The sequence below is a fragment of the Liolophura sinensis genome, chromosome 9 (assembly GCF_032854445.1).
Source record: "Liolophura sinensis isolate JHLJ2023 chromosome 9, CUHK_Ljap_v2, whole genome shotgun sequence".
NCBI lineage: Eukaryota > Metazoa > Mollusca > Polyplacophora > Chitonida > Chitonidae > Liolophura > Liolophura sinensis.
This window is the reverse complement of record NC_088303.1, coordinates 8,421,738-8,440,096: the sequence shown is the minus strand read 5'-3', so window position 1 is coordinate 8,440,096 and position 18,359 is coordinate 8,421,738. Positions and strand designations below refer to the sequence as shown.

Below are 18,359 nucleotides of genomic sequence, written 5' to 3'. Positions count from 1 at the left end.
GGATTGAAATCATTCGTGAACTTCCCAATTTCCCCTTTTTACACTTCCTTTGGACTGATGATCCTGAAACGCAGTACCTTACGAGATACAAACAGAATTACATGGCAATTTAAGGTAACCAGTCGAACAAGATCGACAAATGGTTTGTACTGTACTTTTCAGTACAACTGTACAATCGTGCGGTATAGCGTTCTCCTCATCCAGGAAGTGTGAGAATTTCATAAAAACATTCTTCTATTTTCACTTAAATTGACAAGCCTTTTAGATTAAAAACACAGCAGTATCTTAGGTTAATATAACTCAGTATCTTAAGGGATTTAAACCACATGTGCCTACATTACCCGTTTACTTTCATGGGTGAGGTCGACTAAAAACGGTATGGGATTAAACAGTAATGGAATTTATCCCACGGGTAATGGCTATTGAGCTGTCTGAAGAATAAGTAGGGGCCAGGGCTATGCTCTGAAGAGAAACACAGAACAAAAACAACGTAGACCAAACAGAGTACTCTTACATCACAGGTACATGTATTCACCATGAGCAGCCTTGTTGATCGACATGCATACAAAACACCAGTAATGGTACCCAAATTCAGTAACATCAAAGATATATTAAAGATAAACATATAAAAGTACACAGAAATACTGGTTGCCATTTTCTGTATGGTCATGTCTAAAGCCTAAAGAGACAAACGAAAAATCAACAAAGTTTATTAAAATGGAATGTTTACATTTGTTACTCAACACTCACATAAAAAAGTCATTAACAGCTCAGAGAAAAGGACCGAAAGAAATATTTTATGCCACAAAGAGTGGCATGTAAGAGACATGATGTAAGAGTGTTTAAAATTTTAATAAAAAATTCTTCATTCATTCAACCTGTAAAAGAACCATGTATATTACCTGAATATGAGTTCATCTTAAAGTAAGACTTGTGTTCCAGTATGTTCCTTCTGTAAATTCCTCCCAATGACATCTCTCAAATGTTGTATTAATACAAACACATGTTTGTAAGTATTTCCCAATATTTAGGGACACAAAAAGGCATGATTAGGTGATGAGTATATTTAACATTGTAAGTCAGATTCAGCAAAAAAAAAAAAAAAAATAGAGCATAGAGTCATGTGTAAAAAAAAATTTGCTACATTTTCTCATTAAATTACAAGATGTTGACAAAATTATACTTGTGAAAATTAAAAAAAAACAAACAATACACTAGACATACACAAGCCATTACTGGATGAGGAAGTCCTAAACACAGCATCAATAAGCCTCAAATCACCATATAGAGTCGTAGTTTTTTCTTGTCCAACTGCCATGGCACATTTGTGATACGCACTAGGCGAATCTGTTCCTTGCTGCCAGCACTGTAGATACGGTAAAGGTGAAAATTTTCCTTGTGATCAAGAGCAAAGCGTAGTTCTTGTGCAGAAATTTCAAAAGTTCCCTTGTCACTAGACAGTGTTGTTTTAACTTCAATGAAGATTGACTTTTGACCGTCAGGGGTCTGAAATATGACCTCAAAGTCGTAAGGATTCCCTTCATTTCCAGTCTCTTTTGACCAAATCACGTACTGTATCGATCTGTCTGTCTTCTGCAGCTGTAACAAATAGTTCCTCACCAGACGCTCTCCCCAGTCACCAATTTCCTTCTCTGGTGCACCGGCATCTATCTCCATTTCCTCGGGTAACTGTAAGTCACTTCCCGTGCCAATCTCTTCAAAACTCATCTCAGACATGGTCTGCTCATTCCACACTGGTGCATCTGTTACAACAGTTGCCACATTACATACATTTGTGGTTACTGGAGATATAACATCCCTCTTGCCATATTCAAATCAAATGCGTCCCCTTCGAGCTATGAAACACCTGACAACTTTCAGTAGCATTATGATATCTAGGTGCCTTGATTTTATTTAAATGACTGGTGTTTTACCCAGTACTCATGAATATTTCATGAATACCACATTATGGTGGGAGGAAACTGGGCAGAGCACAGGGGGAAGCCCACAACCTTGTTGCTGGTAGACCTTCCCACGTGCGATCGGAGAGAAAGCCAGCATGAGCTGGAAGCTCCTTAGTCTGCGTCTCGCTTGACGTGCTTTGGTGGCGTGCTGAAGGATCACGTTAACAATGCACTCAGATAAAGTCACCAACATGAAAGACTACATCATAGTGAGTAAAACCACAGCAGCAAAGACAGTGCGATATCAACTTGACAAATGGTCACACTAAACTGAAGACATTTGGTTAAATATTTACCTCAGTTAGACATTAATCAGAAGCCAACATGCGGTTGTCTCTGCTTTTCTTTCACTTTACCTGCATACTGAAGACTGATCAAACCAATGATGAATAAACTCTCGCTTTATTTTATACCCACCGAGCCCTATCACCAGAGTTTACATACAAATATTTAAAACCTAATTTTTCCTCCCTGCTGTTAAAATTTGGCTGTCTGCCAGCATTTCTTATCCCAACTCCCGCCAGCCCAGCAAAGATTTGCCTGTGTTTGGTCGGCATAAAACCTGCCCCTCTTGTGCCATGAATCCATGCCTTCCTGAGGGCAAAATAGTCTAGAAAAGCTAACTTCAGGGTTATTCGATGACCTGTTTTTACAACCGTATGCAGAATAGCAAAGCACTTCATGGAGAAATTTGATATACTTCTAAAATCACTTGTGTGGCTTTTTAACACTGAACTAAATGGGGAAGCCCTGACAGCTTGTAAAGCTTGGACTTGTACTATGATGTTTGGCGGTGAGCACCAAGTGTATAAATCCAGACTCACCATCTAGTGATTTTAATGCCATATTACTGCGCTTTTTCCAGTATTTTTTTTACACTCAATTTAACAATATATACAGTGGCAACTAATTATGAATTACCAGTCTGGACATTAATCCTTTAATGGCAATATTGGTGGTACATGTAACAGATTACGTAGTACATTTACATACAAATCCTTCTATCCCATGTTTCTGACATCTTATCTGAATCTGTGCACATATCTCACAGAACTTATTCTTAAATGACACATAATCTGAATTATCTGAAAATATTATCAGACATTATCTGAAATATTTAATCATGAGGATAAGCAGAACATAACTGATAATTTTATATTTAAAACATACCTAGTTGGAGAGATGGCTTCTTGGGGCTGGGTGTAGCTATTTCATCGGGTGGAAACCGCTTTCTTCCCATTCCGTCCCTGTTTGGGGAAGCCTCCTTATCCTGACTTCCTCCTGGTGCAGTTGCCTCCCCTGCTTCCATCATACCCTCTTGGGTTTTACAGCTCCCTGGCACTGAATCACTCTCCATTTGCTTCTTCCCCTCTGAGTTCTCTGCCCTTGCCTCATTGCTGACCCCTGCCCTTGTTTGACCAGTACTTTCACTGTCTTGTTGTGCCTGTACTGACTTTTCTGCAGGGTATTCATCACTTCCTCTACTCTGCTGACCTCCCCTCTGACCAGCACGGGTCTGTGACACTGCACCATCCCCTGGCCTCTCTCTTGGATCAACCTCTGCATTATCTCCTCTTTTCTTCTCATGCAATTCCTCAATCTTTTCGGATTTTGCCTCATCCACTGGATGGAATAAAACAATACATATAAAATCAGTCTCTCATCTGACACGCCTGACAGCACCACCCCGATAATCAAATGAAAAAAATGTGAGTATCTGTCTGCTCTTTTAAACAATGTTTCATTTGCACCAAACTTCACATTACAAGCACAACTAAGGACCCTCACTGGTCCACTGTTCAACACTACCTTGAGATCAGAAATTATGATCAATAAAGTGGCTTGTTTAAATAGCATTCTTTCTGGCTTTCGTACAACTTTAATATGTCCCCTGGTTTATTAGGGCACACTTGTGGACCTGGTTAAAACATACAGGGAGAAACTGCACAGTGAAGGTTGAACACTTTAAATATTCCTCGAGATCAAATATTTATATTCTCTTCTCTTTGCTGCTAATATTTTGACAATATGATGATTTTGTGCATCTGAAAGTTTTTAGCTGTAGTCTTGTTGCATGACAAGGGAATGTTAAAGTTAATTAAACTTATACTATGATGTTATCCGGCTGAGCATAGATTGGAATGCAATAAATGAAAATCATGGTTTGAAACGCCAAAATACCAAAAGGTAAAAACAGAGGTGATATCTGTCATGTGAATTAACAGTTTTATCGATGAAGGAAATCCTGACATTTCACTTATATGTACATAATAAAATGGTTTCCTCCTGGTTTTACCACACTGCCTTCTGGCTCCATGAAGTTTCCATTTCCAGCTCTACCAAGTTGCCCCATGGCTCTCTGAAGTTTACCTTGCAGGCTCTACCAAGTTGCCCCATGGCTCTCTGAAGTTTACCTTGCAGGTTCTACCAAGTTGCCCCATGGCTCTCTGAAGTTTACCTTGCAGGCTCTACCATGTTGCCCTCAAGTTTTCTTTGGGTTCTACCAAGTTGCCCTCAGTCTCCTTCGGGATCTGTCTAGTTTCTTTAATGCTCTATCAAGTTTCTCAAAGGGTCTACTGAGTTGTTATCGTGCTCTAACAAGCTCTACCAAGTTTCCATCAGGCTCTACCAAGTTGCCCTCAGGCTGTAACAAGATTACTTTTCAGGTTCTAACATGCTGTCCTAAGGCTATATGAAGTTTACTTTTCAGGCTTGACGAAGTTGTACTCAAGCTCTATGAAGTCTCTTTCAAGTTCTACCAAGTATCCTTCAGGATCTACCAGGCTCTACCAAATCTCCTTCAGGCTCTACGAAGTTTCTGTCAGGCTCTACAAAGTTTCCTGCAGGCTCTACCAAGTTTCCTGCAGGCTCTACCAAGATACCTGCAGGCACTACCAATTTTCCTGCAGGCTCTACCACGTCTCCTTCACCTACACGGCTGACATGAATCACACTGTATCTTCTGCATATAAACATCAATCAAGAGACAGCTATAAAGACCATAGCTTATTGGAATGGGACACATTCTGAGATACCGGGAGAATTGCGCCTACCCTGTCCAACAACATGAGCCCACAAACACTAATCACAGAGAGCAAGCGATAAACCAGACATATATTGAAAACATAAACTCAGAAAAAAGCTTCTTTACAAACTGAGTCCCCAACACACCCTGTAAGAGACCTGCCTACAGTTAGTGAATGTAAGGTGTACAAAAATGTGTACATATACAAATTAGACTTTATGTGTACAATACTGCGACAACCAGTGTGGCACATATATTTTAACACTATAAGCCTTTGAAATTATTTCAAACAGAAACACCTAAACAAACTAAAATTTTACTTAACCGTTATACTTGTGTCACTAAAACTGAGATGTTAGGAATTTCAAAAAAACCAGAGTAAGGTGCCATGGAGGGAAACAGAAGACATGTTTTGTATCTTAGTTTGGGTCACTGAGAGGAAAATTCTGCATGTTCTTGTCCATGCTTGTGTATTTAAAGATAATGACGCAGAATTAGCGATTCTTCAGCATGTTTAAGCATGTATAATGTATAATCTTCCCTCTGTTCTGTATACTTTCTGAGGCTTATTTCGACGGGTTGCTTTCTGTAGTGTAAAAAGAATTTGCACAAATGTCACTTTAAATAATTGTGACACTATCAATCTTGAGTTCATTGAGTTGAAGTAACTTGAACAGTGTACAAGGCTGGCAGAAACAATTCTGAGAATTAAAGCACATTTGTTCAAGAATTTTTGTTGGGGAAAAGCATGCTCAACGACAATTGTGGAAATAAAGACAGAATAAACAAGTTGCTCTCCAGAAAACCTTGATGACCGACATTTAAGCCATATTAATTCACAAGTCGGTGGGTCCTACTGCATCTTCACTGTAACGGGAATACTAAAATAGTGGATCAGATACTAAAATGGACTTGCAGAAAAATAAAAAATGAAATCGGACTTGATTTTATTTCCCTCCATGTATGGCGGCTAAGCATATTTTCTACATCTTTGGGGTAAAATCATATTTTCTACATCTGTGGAGTTCAAAATACGTCAAAATCATACAAGTGGCTGCGTCTGCCATAATGGCTTGCCACTGAACATTGATATCGTACCATTTTCAACTCCATCCATGGGTGGTAAGTTCTGGAATCTGGGTGGAAGTTCTCGAGTCTCCATGTAACTTGGTGGTTTGGGTGGGGGCCAAACTTTGGAAGTCGGACGATCTGTGGACCCTGGAAACATAAGGTGAAAAACACTGACTAAAGTCACACTGACCTTCCTAAAGTTGATTAGTGGAATGGATATCTGTCCCATCAAATACCACTTTTCGGCGACTACAGGTCAGCATAAGGCTAGCAGAAAAAAAGTTGACTACTGTATAGATGTTATGCATAAGCAGAAAAAATGGCATTGTGGTATTCACTACTGTGATGTAAACAGAATGTTGTATACAGAAAAAACATTAACCAAATATTGAGGGCTTTACCAGATGATCATCTGTCATATATACACTAATTCTCCTATTTTTTAGGACAAATTTTAGTAGCGCTGAAAGCAAACAATTACGATTCTCTCCTAGTGTTTTCGAAAAGTAAAGGTATGCCTGTAAATACATGTATGCTGTTCATTAAATGGACTAACAATGTGAGAAAAAAAAAAAGAAACTAAATATTTCTGCTACATATACATGTATGTTGGCAGATCAGGTGTCACAAAAATTAGAAGAATTAGGTACATGTTGTCATATTTTTTTTTTCACCACTATGTGAATGCAGTAGGTGTTCCTCGATTTTGATTTATTTTGGTACAGTAAATTTGCTGCCAACATGTATCATGTCCAGCTCTTCACATGTTTCTTAAGAGCAGGGAATCTGTAGATTTGTGAAGTAATATGTCTTACGATCATTGTGTGACAATGTCATACAAAAGGCTGCGTTTCATTCTGTTTAGCCAGAAAAGTTATCAAAATGAAATGACCTGAACAAAAAATGAGCATGAACCGCAACTTTGACTCTTTGAGAACTGAAGTACTGCTGTAGTATTACTTAAAGGATACATGAAATGATAGTTTTTTTATTTCTTAATACGAAGTATGTGATGTGGTCTAACATAGGAAAGTACAAAAAAAGCTTTTCAGCATTCTTTTTGGTGCATCAAATGGATGTAGACTTAAGTTTTCTTAGGGCCGCCGAAATCAGTCCGGAAATCAAGTAGCCTGTTGTGGTGATCTCAATGGGGAAAGCTTTCAAATAACTTTGTTGGGGGGAGAACCTGAATTGGGGTGCTAAAGCTGGTCCTGAATTCTCTTAATGTTCATCAGGGATGAAAAATATGCATAAAATAGAGGGGTTATTAAGAAACCTAAAATATGACCCAAAAATGAAATACTTTTTTTCTCATTTTTTTTCACCATCTCTCTTTTCATTTTTCTTAAAATTATTCTTTTTGTTTCATAGTACCTTTTTACCTACTGTTACACTTCATATACTGTAATTCTTCAACCTTTTCATATGTTTGCAAGCTGTTTATTCAAGGATATTCTGAAGGCATTATTCTCTTGACTGATAAAGTTATACTTTTGTGAAGCCCTAAAACTGGCCAATCCAACCAATGTAGTTTTGTCTCCAAATTAAAAATAAATTCAAAAATGTGCATATATTGCACTGAAAGTTTGTCTGTCATATGAGAAAAGATCGAGGAATTAGGGTAACTGACCTTTCTTCACAGTGCTTGTGGCCTCCTTTGAAACCAATGAAGATCTTGGTGGCCAAGCTCTTAGTTCATCATCATTTGAAGCTGAGCCTTCTTTCTCTGGTTTAGATTCTGCAAAACATTTCACAGAAGGTAACAAACAGTCGCTAAACTTTGTGAACTAGAATAAAGAACATCCTGACAAGTCACATGTACGTACATGATTCAACACAAAACGGTAAATGGTACATGTAACATAAATGTAATCTCAGGCTGGCTCAACTTGGAAACTTGTGGACAGACAAGCATCACGGTCTGAATGTACATGTAAGACAATAAGACACCATAGGCTCCTACGCCGACTTCAAGAATATTTCACTTATGTGATGGCGGCCAGCATTATGGTGGCAGGGAACCGAGCTGAGCCTGGAAGAAACCCACAACCATTCACAGGTTGGCTCAGATATAACACTGTAACATAATGTACATTTAATGTAATAAAATCTGATCGCCTGAAAAACTACAGATACTATGTTACACCAAAATCCTTCAGCTCAATACATCACTGAGAAATCCACTTCAAATAAAACATGTACACATACATGTTCAGAGGCTCAAGTTACATGCCAAGGCCACACAAGCAGTAAGAGCAGGGGTGCTACAAATTCCCTGAGCAAGGTTGGGTTTTGAACCCTCACCTCAATAACAAAGCTATGAATAAAGTTTCCTACAGCGCATGTACCTTTGACCTCTTCTTTCACGGGCTGAGGTGCCATCTGAATCTCAGGCTTGGCAACATGCCATGGCGCATCCTCCAATGGAACAGACATCAGATCATGACGATCTAGCAACTCCTGAACATCACCAGAGGTCTGAAATATCGAGGTCAGCTCAGCAAGGAAACCTCTGAAGTAAAAGAAATTCCCTTATGAAGTTGTTACTAAATTTGTCATGCTTAACAAGAAACTATGTGAACATGCATATGGGAAGTGTTGCCATTGTAATACATGTTCCCTACCAGTTCAAACCGTAAGGATTATAGCCATGTCAAAGTCCAGAGCAGAGCAAGAACGCCTAGAATTTTGTCACTGTGAATGAAGGGAAATTTTGCATGTTACAAAGTTGCATGTTTTGTCTGATTCTGACCGTTCTGTTCATCTTAGAACGGTATTCATACAGTGTTGTAGGACAGGTCTGTATCATTTATGGACCATCACAGATGTAAATTCAGTTGATTTACAATATAATGTTTAACAAGAGTATCAAAAATTACGTCACATACCACCAGTATACCTACTCTTAACAGTAGCATATCATCTCGGCCCAAACCGCAATCATTTCCCCAATAGTCCCTATTTAGTCACTCTCTTCAAATTATACAAATACATTTTTGTTGTTCAACTTAGCATTTAGTCAGCAGTTTCTAAATAACAAATATCAGACAGTGCTAAATTCATTAGGGATGCCGAAGGTTTATGGGAATGAAAAGACTGCATCTCATCGGACAAAACTTAAAATTAATTAAATCTTATAATATCATTTTTTTTCTGAATTTATTAGAACTGAAGAATTTAAATTTTGCTCCTTTGTCTTTCTTACATACAAGAGATGTTTTTTCTGTTTTCTTTTATATAATACAGTAAAGTTATTCTAACGCTGTAATCAAACCGAGGGAATCCAGGGGCAGTTGAATGCCTAGATCAGCCTCATTGGTGCTTAGATTTATTTCCATTTGTTTCACAACTGAGCATGAATCTAGTTGTATACCAATCCTGTTGTAATTTTGAAAACATTTAACAGGGTCAGATTTAGTGAGACCAGCACAACCCCTCCACAGGTTGAGCCCTGAACAAGGAATACCCTGGCAGGCTATTTTAAACAGGGTCGCTGAAGTTCCTTGTGAATGAAATAGTAGGCCTACTTTATCAACAGTTCAAGAAGTGGAAGAAATATTCTTCCAGTATGTCTAATTTCCAAGAAAGATATTTATCACTTGGGCCTTCATTGATACTATGTTTCAACACAATACAACGAACCATTTTGAAAGGAAATCTGGAAAAGTAATTGTTGAAAGAAAGTCAGACAAAATAATTTGTGACAGGCCGACAAATGGTTTGTAAAGTTAATATCAGAATTACAACAAAAGATTACCATTTACAACTTTTGTGGAGCACGCAGACCTGATGTATTTTATCTTTCACAGGGTAAGATACTCCACTTACACATAAATGATACCGTTAGAACTGGGATGAGGAGACCAGGTTGAGCGATGGATATTGTACATTTAATATAAATGACAGCAGTGGAACTGGGATAAGGAGACCAGGTTGCATGATGGGTACTCTACACTAACATATAAATGACAGCAGTGGAACTGGGATAAGGAGACCAGGTTACGTGATGGGTATTCTACACTAACATATAAATGACAACAGTGCAACTGGGATGAGGAGACCAGGTTGCATGATGGGTACTCTACACTAACATATAAATGACAACAGTGCAACTGGGATGAGGAGACCAGGTTGAGTGATGGATATTGTACGTTTACATATAAATGACAGCACGGGAACCGGGATAAGGAGACCAGGTTGCATGATGGGTATTCTACACTTACATATAAATGACAGCAGTGGAACTGGGTTAAGGAGACCAGGTTGCATGATGGGTACTCTACACTAACATATAAATGACAGCAGTGCAACCGGGATAAGGAGACCAGGTTGAGCGATGGATATTGTACGTTTACATATAAATGACAGCACGGGAACCGGGATAAGGAGACCAGGTTGCATGATGGGTACTCTACACTTACATATAAATGACAGCAGTGGAACTGGGATAAGGAGACCAGGTTGCATGATGGGTACTCTACACTAACATATAAATGACAACAGTGCAACTGGGAAGAGGAGACCAGGTTTGATTCTCCATAAGGATTTATAAGAAAAGCAAATTTTACATGGCAGGGATCTTCCTGGAAATAAAACTAGGGTTAAACAAAGTTTAATACACAAACTGACCTCAAATCTTTCATACACTGTGCATCATTGTCGCTGAAACACTTGGCAATTTCCCGGTTGATATCCGGGTACTTGTTGACATGTTCCTTATGAAAGAAGAATGTGTTGTTCTCTTGGTCATACGTGCAGGCCTCTTTATTCCTCTTAATGGTTTCGGGGCTATGTCTCAATGAGTACACAACCTCTAGTGTGCCAACCTACAGATGAGGACGAGATAGATATTGTATAAATCAAAATGTTCTCACGACAACCATTTATACACCTAGGAATAGGAATAATGCATATTCAGGTCGTGGGTTTCCCAGGCCCTGCCAGGTTTCGTCCCACCCCACTGCTGGCCATTGTGGTATAAATGAAATGTTCATGAGAATAAAATACCAATCCAATAAATAAATACATAATTCTGCCTGTACAGAATATTTTGTACCTTCATGTAAATGTTTCGGTTCAACAGATCATTACCTGGTAGATATACTTCCACATGTTGTTCCTGCTTAGTTACAGATCTATTGTCACCTTCCATTTCAGAAAAATCTCACATGTATAACAGCTTCCGGTCATGCTAATTTGTGTATATCTGTACGGTACATGTAATTTGGGTGAATCCCAAACTTAAAGGCACAAAGCCAATACAGTGAAAAATGTCAGTCATTTCAGACAGCTAAGACGGGCATATTGTATTTGGGGCACATCCATTACCATCTGTGGCTGAGTAGTATGCTATTAAACGTAGCATAATGACTCGGCAGCCACTCAATGCGGTCATTGTGAGTTCAAGACCAGCTCATGCTGGCTTATACTGGCATCTATAGTCGTGCATGGGAAAGTCTGCCAGCTAGCTGTGGATAGTCCTGGGTAAAATTACATGAGCCCCTGGTGCTTGACTTCATCCCAGTGCTGACTGCAGTTGTGAAAAATTCTTGAGTACAGCATGAAACAATAATCAAATAAGTAAATAATAAACTATCAATGAAAAGGAGTAATCTGAGGCCCAATAACAATTCATCAACCATTGCAACCAACCTGCATAAAAGACATGGTGAGTAGCCTGGCAGCCATGTTGGCAGTAATCAGTCTTTGGTAAACATCAGGAAAGTGGTTGTAGAGATACTGCTGAAGGAAGGGGACTACTTTATGCATGTACATCATCAGCACTGGACAAGGCTGCGATAACTCTGTTACCTCCATCCTGTCCACACTGGAGCTCAGAGGTGCAACACCACACAACAATAACAACGGCTTTATTGCTTCGCTTCGTCTTTGGTCAGTATGGTCTGTATGGACAGACAGACAAGCAGACAGACAAATGCCCACAGTTATATGGCCTGGCCAAACTAGTATTCAGCAATCAGGGCAATGCAATGTGGCCTTGACAACCACACCACAGAGGAAAAGAACATATATTACACTATCAAAATAAGACATAATAAAAGGGCATATAATGATCACCATGTATATAGTGAGTACTGAATATACAGTTGTTGGGTTTCCATGCCAGTCTCCTCCTACCGTAAGGATGGCTCATATACATGAATCTGAAATATTCCTGAGAATGGCATAAAACTCAAATCAAACAAAGACAGAAAAAAAGGAAAGTAGTTGTGGTTGTAACATCTGCTCATGCTTATCATTAGGTGAAAAATAGTGTGTAGCCTTTAGACTCACTGAACTATCTGTACATGGCCAAACATTTTTCCTCTATATAAATGTCTAGAGCATGTTTTACTCATGAAATCACATCACAAACATTCCCAATTTGTCTGTTCTGAATTTGTCCGTTCTGAATTTGTCCGTTCTGAATTTGTCTGTTCTGAATTGGTCTGTGCTTTTGTCTGTTCTAATCTCTTTTTTATTGCCATGTACCTTAGCTTTATCAAATGCTACACTACCCTGATCCCCCTTCCCTCCATCTACTGAACCTACAGCCTCACATCATCAACATTCCCAGTTATTACCTCCTCTCCTTCTTCTCCTGTCGGTTGTATTAACTGCTTCTTCCAGGTTTAGGAAATGTACAACTTTATTCTCCTCAAACATCAGTTCCAGTTGCCGGTCGTCTGGGATCATTGGGTGTTGGGACAGGCTGACCCAAATGTTCCGTTTTGATGGGAAGATCTTTTCGTTTGAAATCAGATTTTTCAATTGTTTTTTTTCCTCTTCAAGAAGCAGTTTGTTAGTTGCGTTACCAGAATCTTCCTGCAGTAAACAATTTCCAATCTGTGCCATAAGGCACAAAACATCGTGATGAGTATGGTTTTCCCGAGATAAAATCTCTGTACTGGCGATATGGATCCAAAGTTTGGCGTACTCAGTCATGGATGGGCGAAGTTGAATTCGACCATACCTGCCTGTGAAGAATTCCTCCATGTCAGCATAAATGGCCCGAATAGTTCGCTTGCAAGATATATCAGCGTGATATTCTTTCAGGCTGGCTTTATGTTTGGAGAACAGTCCCGTCGGATCCTCCCACCACACGTCATCTCTCTTAACCATGTGACCAGCTACAATCTGTTCAATGCCCGCATTGTCCTCAACTGGAACGAATATCACTGGATGTTCATGTAGCAAGTCCTGCGCTTCTTTTGCCGATAAACGGTCAAACAAAAACTGGTAAACAGTTTTGATGTGCTTAATAGTTGTACAGAACACAGCAGGTTCTTTGTGGTCCTCTCGTTTGGCCCAGGATACCAGAGAACCTAGGACTGTTTTTGTATCCACTGATGCCCGAACTTTCAAGAATTTTCCAAATGAACTGTTACCTGCCAAGCCCACAGCCATGTATGGTACTGTGTGGCTGAGAAGAGTTTTGATTTCTGGAACGCTGTTGTACAATAAAAATGGCTGAGAAATCATCAAGTTTTCCTCCAATCCAACAAAGGCATTGTCTTTGACAACTGGTTTTATCAGGAGACAAGGAAACCAAGACGTGGCATGCAGATGGATGCTGAACGAGGACTCTGTGTCAAAAAGCCTCTCACCAGATGTGTTGGAGACGGATGCAATTTGGTACTGAGAGTAATATCTGTCCCATTCTTGATCCAGCAATGTTGCCAAGGCTTTCATCTGAGAAACAATGCTCTCTGGTTGCACATTTTCCATTAGCAGCTTATGGAACTCTTCACAGCAGTAATCACTGACTACATATCCATCAGGCAAGGGAGGCCATGTTTCCTTGAGAGGAGACCATGGGCTGGAACCCTGTGTAACCATGAACAACAAACTGATACAGTAAGATATCTTTTCAGTTCAAGCAGATTCTACAACATGACAGCTATAATAAAGTGAAAAAACAAAACAAATAAATCAAAATATACACTGCAACACAAAGAACAAAACTGAATGCAATGCAGACAGGGTGAAATTCAGAGAGCAAACATGCCAGTGAATCTGATATACATGTACATACATATACAAGTTTCACAGTGGCATCAAATGACGAATTCTACCAACGTTTGCCGTATTTCCCACCCCCTTATGTGCATCTGCCAAAAATACTAAGGCAATGCATTAATTACCCCTCAAGCAGAAGCTCTTTGGCTTCTGTAGTAGTTATTGCTCAATAATTTTAACAAAAGTGGACAAGGTCACAAAAAATGAACCGGCCAGGGTTCTTTGCAATGCCTAAGTGTACATGTGATGTAACTTTGATAGACGTGGCTACAAGCATGACAAGCGTTCAAGAGATAGTGTGTTCACAAAGACATGGACAGAAGAACAGCCAACTGATGGCTGCCAGCTAGGTTGATGACTGTCACACTGACCTCTATGACAGGAGAACAGCCAACTGACAGCTGCCAGCCAAGTAGATGACAGTCACACTGACCTCTATGACAGAAGAACAGCCAACTGACAGCTGCTAGCCAAGCAGATGACAGTCACACTGACCTCTATGACAGAAGAACAGCCAACTGACGGCTGCTAGCCAAGCAGATGACAGTCACACTGACCTCTATGACAGAAGAACAGCCAACTGATGGCTGCCAGCCAAGCAGATGACAGTCACACTGACCTCTATGACAGAAGAACAGCCACTTGACGGCTGCCAGCCAAGCAGATGACAGTCACACTGACCTCTATGACAGAAGAACAGCCACTTGACGGCTGCCAGCCAGGCTGATGACGGTCATTTTACAGGTTATTTTACTAAATTATCACCATATTAATGTGCTGAACATATCAAACAGTGGAGGATAGGTAAAATGAGAAAAACGTTTTGTAAGAGCTTGGATCTGCCTATAGTATCAGGCAGTAGCTGTACTTCTAGCTTAGTGTACCATAATCTAGATGAAAAGGATTCCACTCTGCTGCCAGACACAACTGAAATTTCAGTGCTGTTTAAGGTCATGTTCACTTACAGTACATCATGGCTTCTAACTACACCTCACTCTTCAAATTTCAACCAGTCAGATGTTAATGACAAGTGTACAGGTAAATACAGGTACAGAAATCGGGAATTCAGTAATTTACAGTATGCTGGCTTCCTCTCCGGCCATACAAGGGAAGACCGTGGTTTTGTTCCTCCATAATGCTGACAGTCGTCAAACAAGTGAAATATTCTTCAGTACAACATAAATAAATAAATCAATAAATAAATCAAAAATTTTAATTACGTGGCAAAAAATATGAAAACAAACAAATGAAATACATCTCCAATGTCATTTTTGTTAATTTACTTGATAGTTGTTTTAATACTGCCATGCATAATTTTAAGAGAGGAAACTGGTATGCTTGAACTAATAAACAACACACCACTTTGCCCTTTGGAAGAAAAGCTCACTACAATTTAATCTGTAGAAAACATGCAAAAAGGTACCAAAATACTTTGCCAAAAGACAAATGAGACTCCTGATAAAAAGCTAGAATCCCAAATAACTCACAATATTCTCTGCAGTGAGGTGTATCTTGCGTGGCTTAACGGACAGGAAATCCACCACTCCTAGTTTTGTGAAAAATTCACGCCAGCTCTGCAAGTCTGAGGCTCCGTGCGCAAAATTAAGGTAGACAGGGTCCAGGAACACCCAGTCATAGCCTGGAGGGAAAGAAAACAGTAAACCATATTAACAGACTGCTGTGTGGTCAAGGGAAGGAAGAAAACAAGAATCACTCCCCTGCACTTATTATCAAGTGCTCTCCAGTGTAACTCCTTTCACTAAAGGAGGATGCCAATGTTTTTATTTTCATACTAAATGTGCCCTAGACACAATCTGTTTGCCATCTTAGTATGTAAACTGCATTTCAAAAATTATTATTTCAGCTAGTTCACTAGTTAAAAAAAAACCCACTAAAGTTGGAAGGCCTTCCTATCTTGTCTGCCATGGAGCCCTGGTCGGGAGATGTTGTGCCGTGAAGACCTGCTGGGATTATGTATTGAAAAGCCCTGCGAAGCATTGACAAATCCAAGCACTGGTCGTGCCCACTGAGTGCTTTTCCTGAAGCGATTTTATGACTTAATCTATAATTACCCCGGTGTGTACACCTCTTAATTAGCACCCTGAAAATCATACCATTTTTCTATCTTCACATCTTTTTTATCTTCACATGGCAATTTGAAGTTACACACTGTGGGAGGAGTTGCATTGACAACTTAAAACGGACAAACTGAGGTCAGACTGCCAATATAAACTCCACCCCCCCCCCACTCCATCTCATAATAGGCCAGGGGGAGGGGTACAAAACTTCACAGTAATCCAATGCCAAGTACATGTATTTCTTCAAAGAATACATGTTCGATGGATTTCAGGTACAGTGAGATTTAAGGATAGGAATTGGCCCAAACGATATAATGTTACAACCACACCTCCAGTTGTTTATTCACAAGGTTACCTCCAGGTCCTTGCTTGGATTCAAACCCATTTGGTTGGATTCAAACCCATCTGGTTGGATTCAAACCCATCTGGTTGGATTCCAACCCATTTGGTTGGATTCAAACCCATTTGCTTTCATACTTTATTTCACCTAAAGCCGAGCTTTTTTCAAGTGACCCATTTTGCTTGAATCTGATTGATTTACGCACCTCAAACTGTGGAGTAATAGTTCTTTGTAAAGTTGAATTAAATTTCAGATCAGAAGAATCAAAAGTATCATTTTAACACCATTATGTGCTTTTGAAAGTGCATCTGGCTGGGTCAAACTTTAGAAGAATACAGTTATTCCCTACAGATACCAATCCGCATGGTATAAAATTCTTAAAAGCAGCCACTTATGGGTGCTTAAAATTTTCAGGAAAGACAGATCATAAATTCACTCAACAGATTACATGACAATAATGATGAAAATCTCAATGTGATTAGCCAGGCTAGTCTGCCGACACCTGTGCTTCCATGCAATCATACGTGTGTGGCCAATGTTTTGGGGTTCATAATTCCCGCTGCACACCCACCTGGCAGGGCATCCCTCAGGGAAATCTTATTTCCGTACTGCGGAGGAAAATGGATGGCATCAGCAAATGGGTTTTTGATGCCATGGCTTGTCACAATCTTCACTGCATCTCTTAGCTCATTCCAGTTCACAATGTTTGGATTTTTCTCCATTTCTTGCTTGATGTATACGACGTAACAGATCAGCAAATCTTTAGACTTTTGCTGGAAAAAAGAATAGAATCACTTCTATTATTTGCGAGATATAAATGAGACATACATTGTCAAGGGTAGACATTACCTTATGTAAAGTACCAATCTGATTAACACAAGGTATCAGTAAACAATACAAATCCCTTCCCTGCCTTCTCTGTCACTACTAGTGGTGCATGTATATTAGAGCAGACCATAAAATTTGACATTTTTACCTACTCCCTGCAACTTGCCATAAATCAGTCCAATGAATTAATCAATATGCATAGTTTTACTTAAACTGCACATTTTATTTATTTATTTATTTGATTGGTGTTTTACCCCGTGCTCAAGAATATTTCACTTATACCACAGCAGCCAGCATTGGGCAGAGCCAGGGGGAAACCCACAACCATCCGCAGGTTGCAAGCAGACCTTCCCACGTACGGCCGGAGAGGAAGCCAGCATGAGCTGGACTTCAGCTCACAACGACCGCATTGGTGAGAGACTCCTGGGTCATTACGCTGCACTAGCGCGCTAACCAACTGAGCCACACAGGTCCCCAACTGCACATTTTAATAAGGTAATTGTTATACATGTACACTCCCGAATTTATAATATTTCCTCTGTTACAAGTTGGGTGAGCTGTGCACTAAAAAAAATGTGCCAGCAGGTCAAAGAAAAATAAGGTTATGTCACAGTTCCTGATTAGCCTGTAATTAAGGTGAATAGTATGCGTAAATGATGAATTTGCAACACCCTCACCTTACAGGTCTGGTGAAGTGTATAAATAATGTCATATCATTTCAAGCAGTAAACTTCTATAAAAGTGAAATCTTCCGAATATTACAATATTACATGGCTGGATGTTAAGCGTTAACTGTTCACAAAGTTTCATGATAATTGGGTGAGTAGATTGGGGTATGAACTGATGATTTTTAAAATAAAGCAAGCACCATGTCTTAGATACTGATGCAAGAATAACAGAAAGTCTGGAAAATATTACCATAAATGATCTAATCTTGGGGCAAGGGAGTATCTTTAAGTGAATGGGAAGGTATGATTTAATTATTCAGACCGTCGTGTACTGAACAAGAATTTTTCACCTATATTAAGGCCAGT

General features: G+C 39.5%; 1 protein-coding gene across 2 annotated transcripts in view; it reads right to left on the bottom strand.

Moving 5' to 3' along the window:
* Positions 1-473: 473 nt before the first annotated feature.
* LOC135474759 (uncharacterized) overlaps positions 474-18,359 on the bottom strand; it is a 56,639-nt gene continuing 38,753 nt past the window's right edge. For both annotated transcript variants that reach the window (XM_064754347.1, XM_064754348.1), the window contains exons 23-32: positions 17,069-17,270; positions 15,567-15,718; positions 12,645-13,887; positions 11,713-11,963; positions 10,690-10,886; positions 8,409-8,572; positions 7,691-7,798; positions 6,088-6,207; positions 3,135-3,587; positions 474-1,763 (exon numbers count right to left, since the gene is read on the bottom strand). In XM_064754347.1, coding sequence (XP_064610417.1) covers positions 1,273-1,763; positions 3,135-3,587; positions 6,088-6,207; positions 7,691-7,798; positions 8,409-8,572; positions 10,690-10,886; positions 11,713-11,963; positions 12,645-13,887; positions 15,567-15,718; positions 17,069-17,270 — 3,381 coding nt within the window. In that variant the 3' untranslated portion in view covers positions 474-1,272. The remainder of the gene's footprint in view (positions 1,764-3,134; positions 3,588-6,087; positions 6,208-7,690; positions 7,799-8,408; positions 8,573-10,689; positions 10,887-11,712; positions 11,964-12,644; positions 13,888-15,566; positions 15,719-17,068; positions 17,271-18,359) is intronic.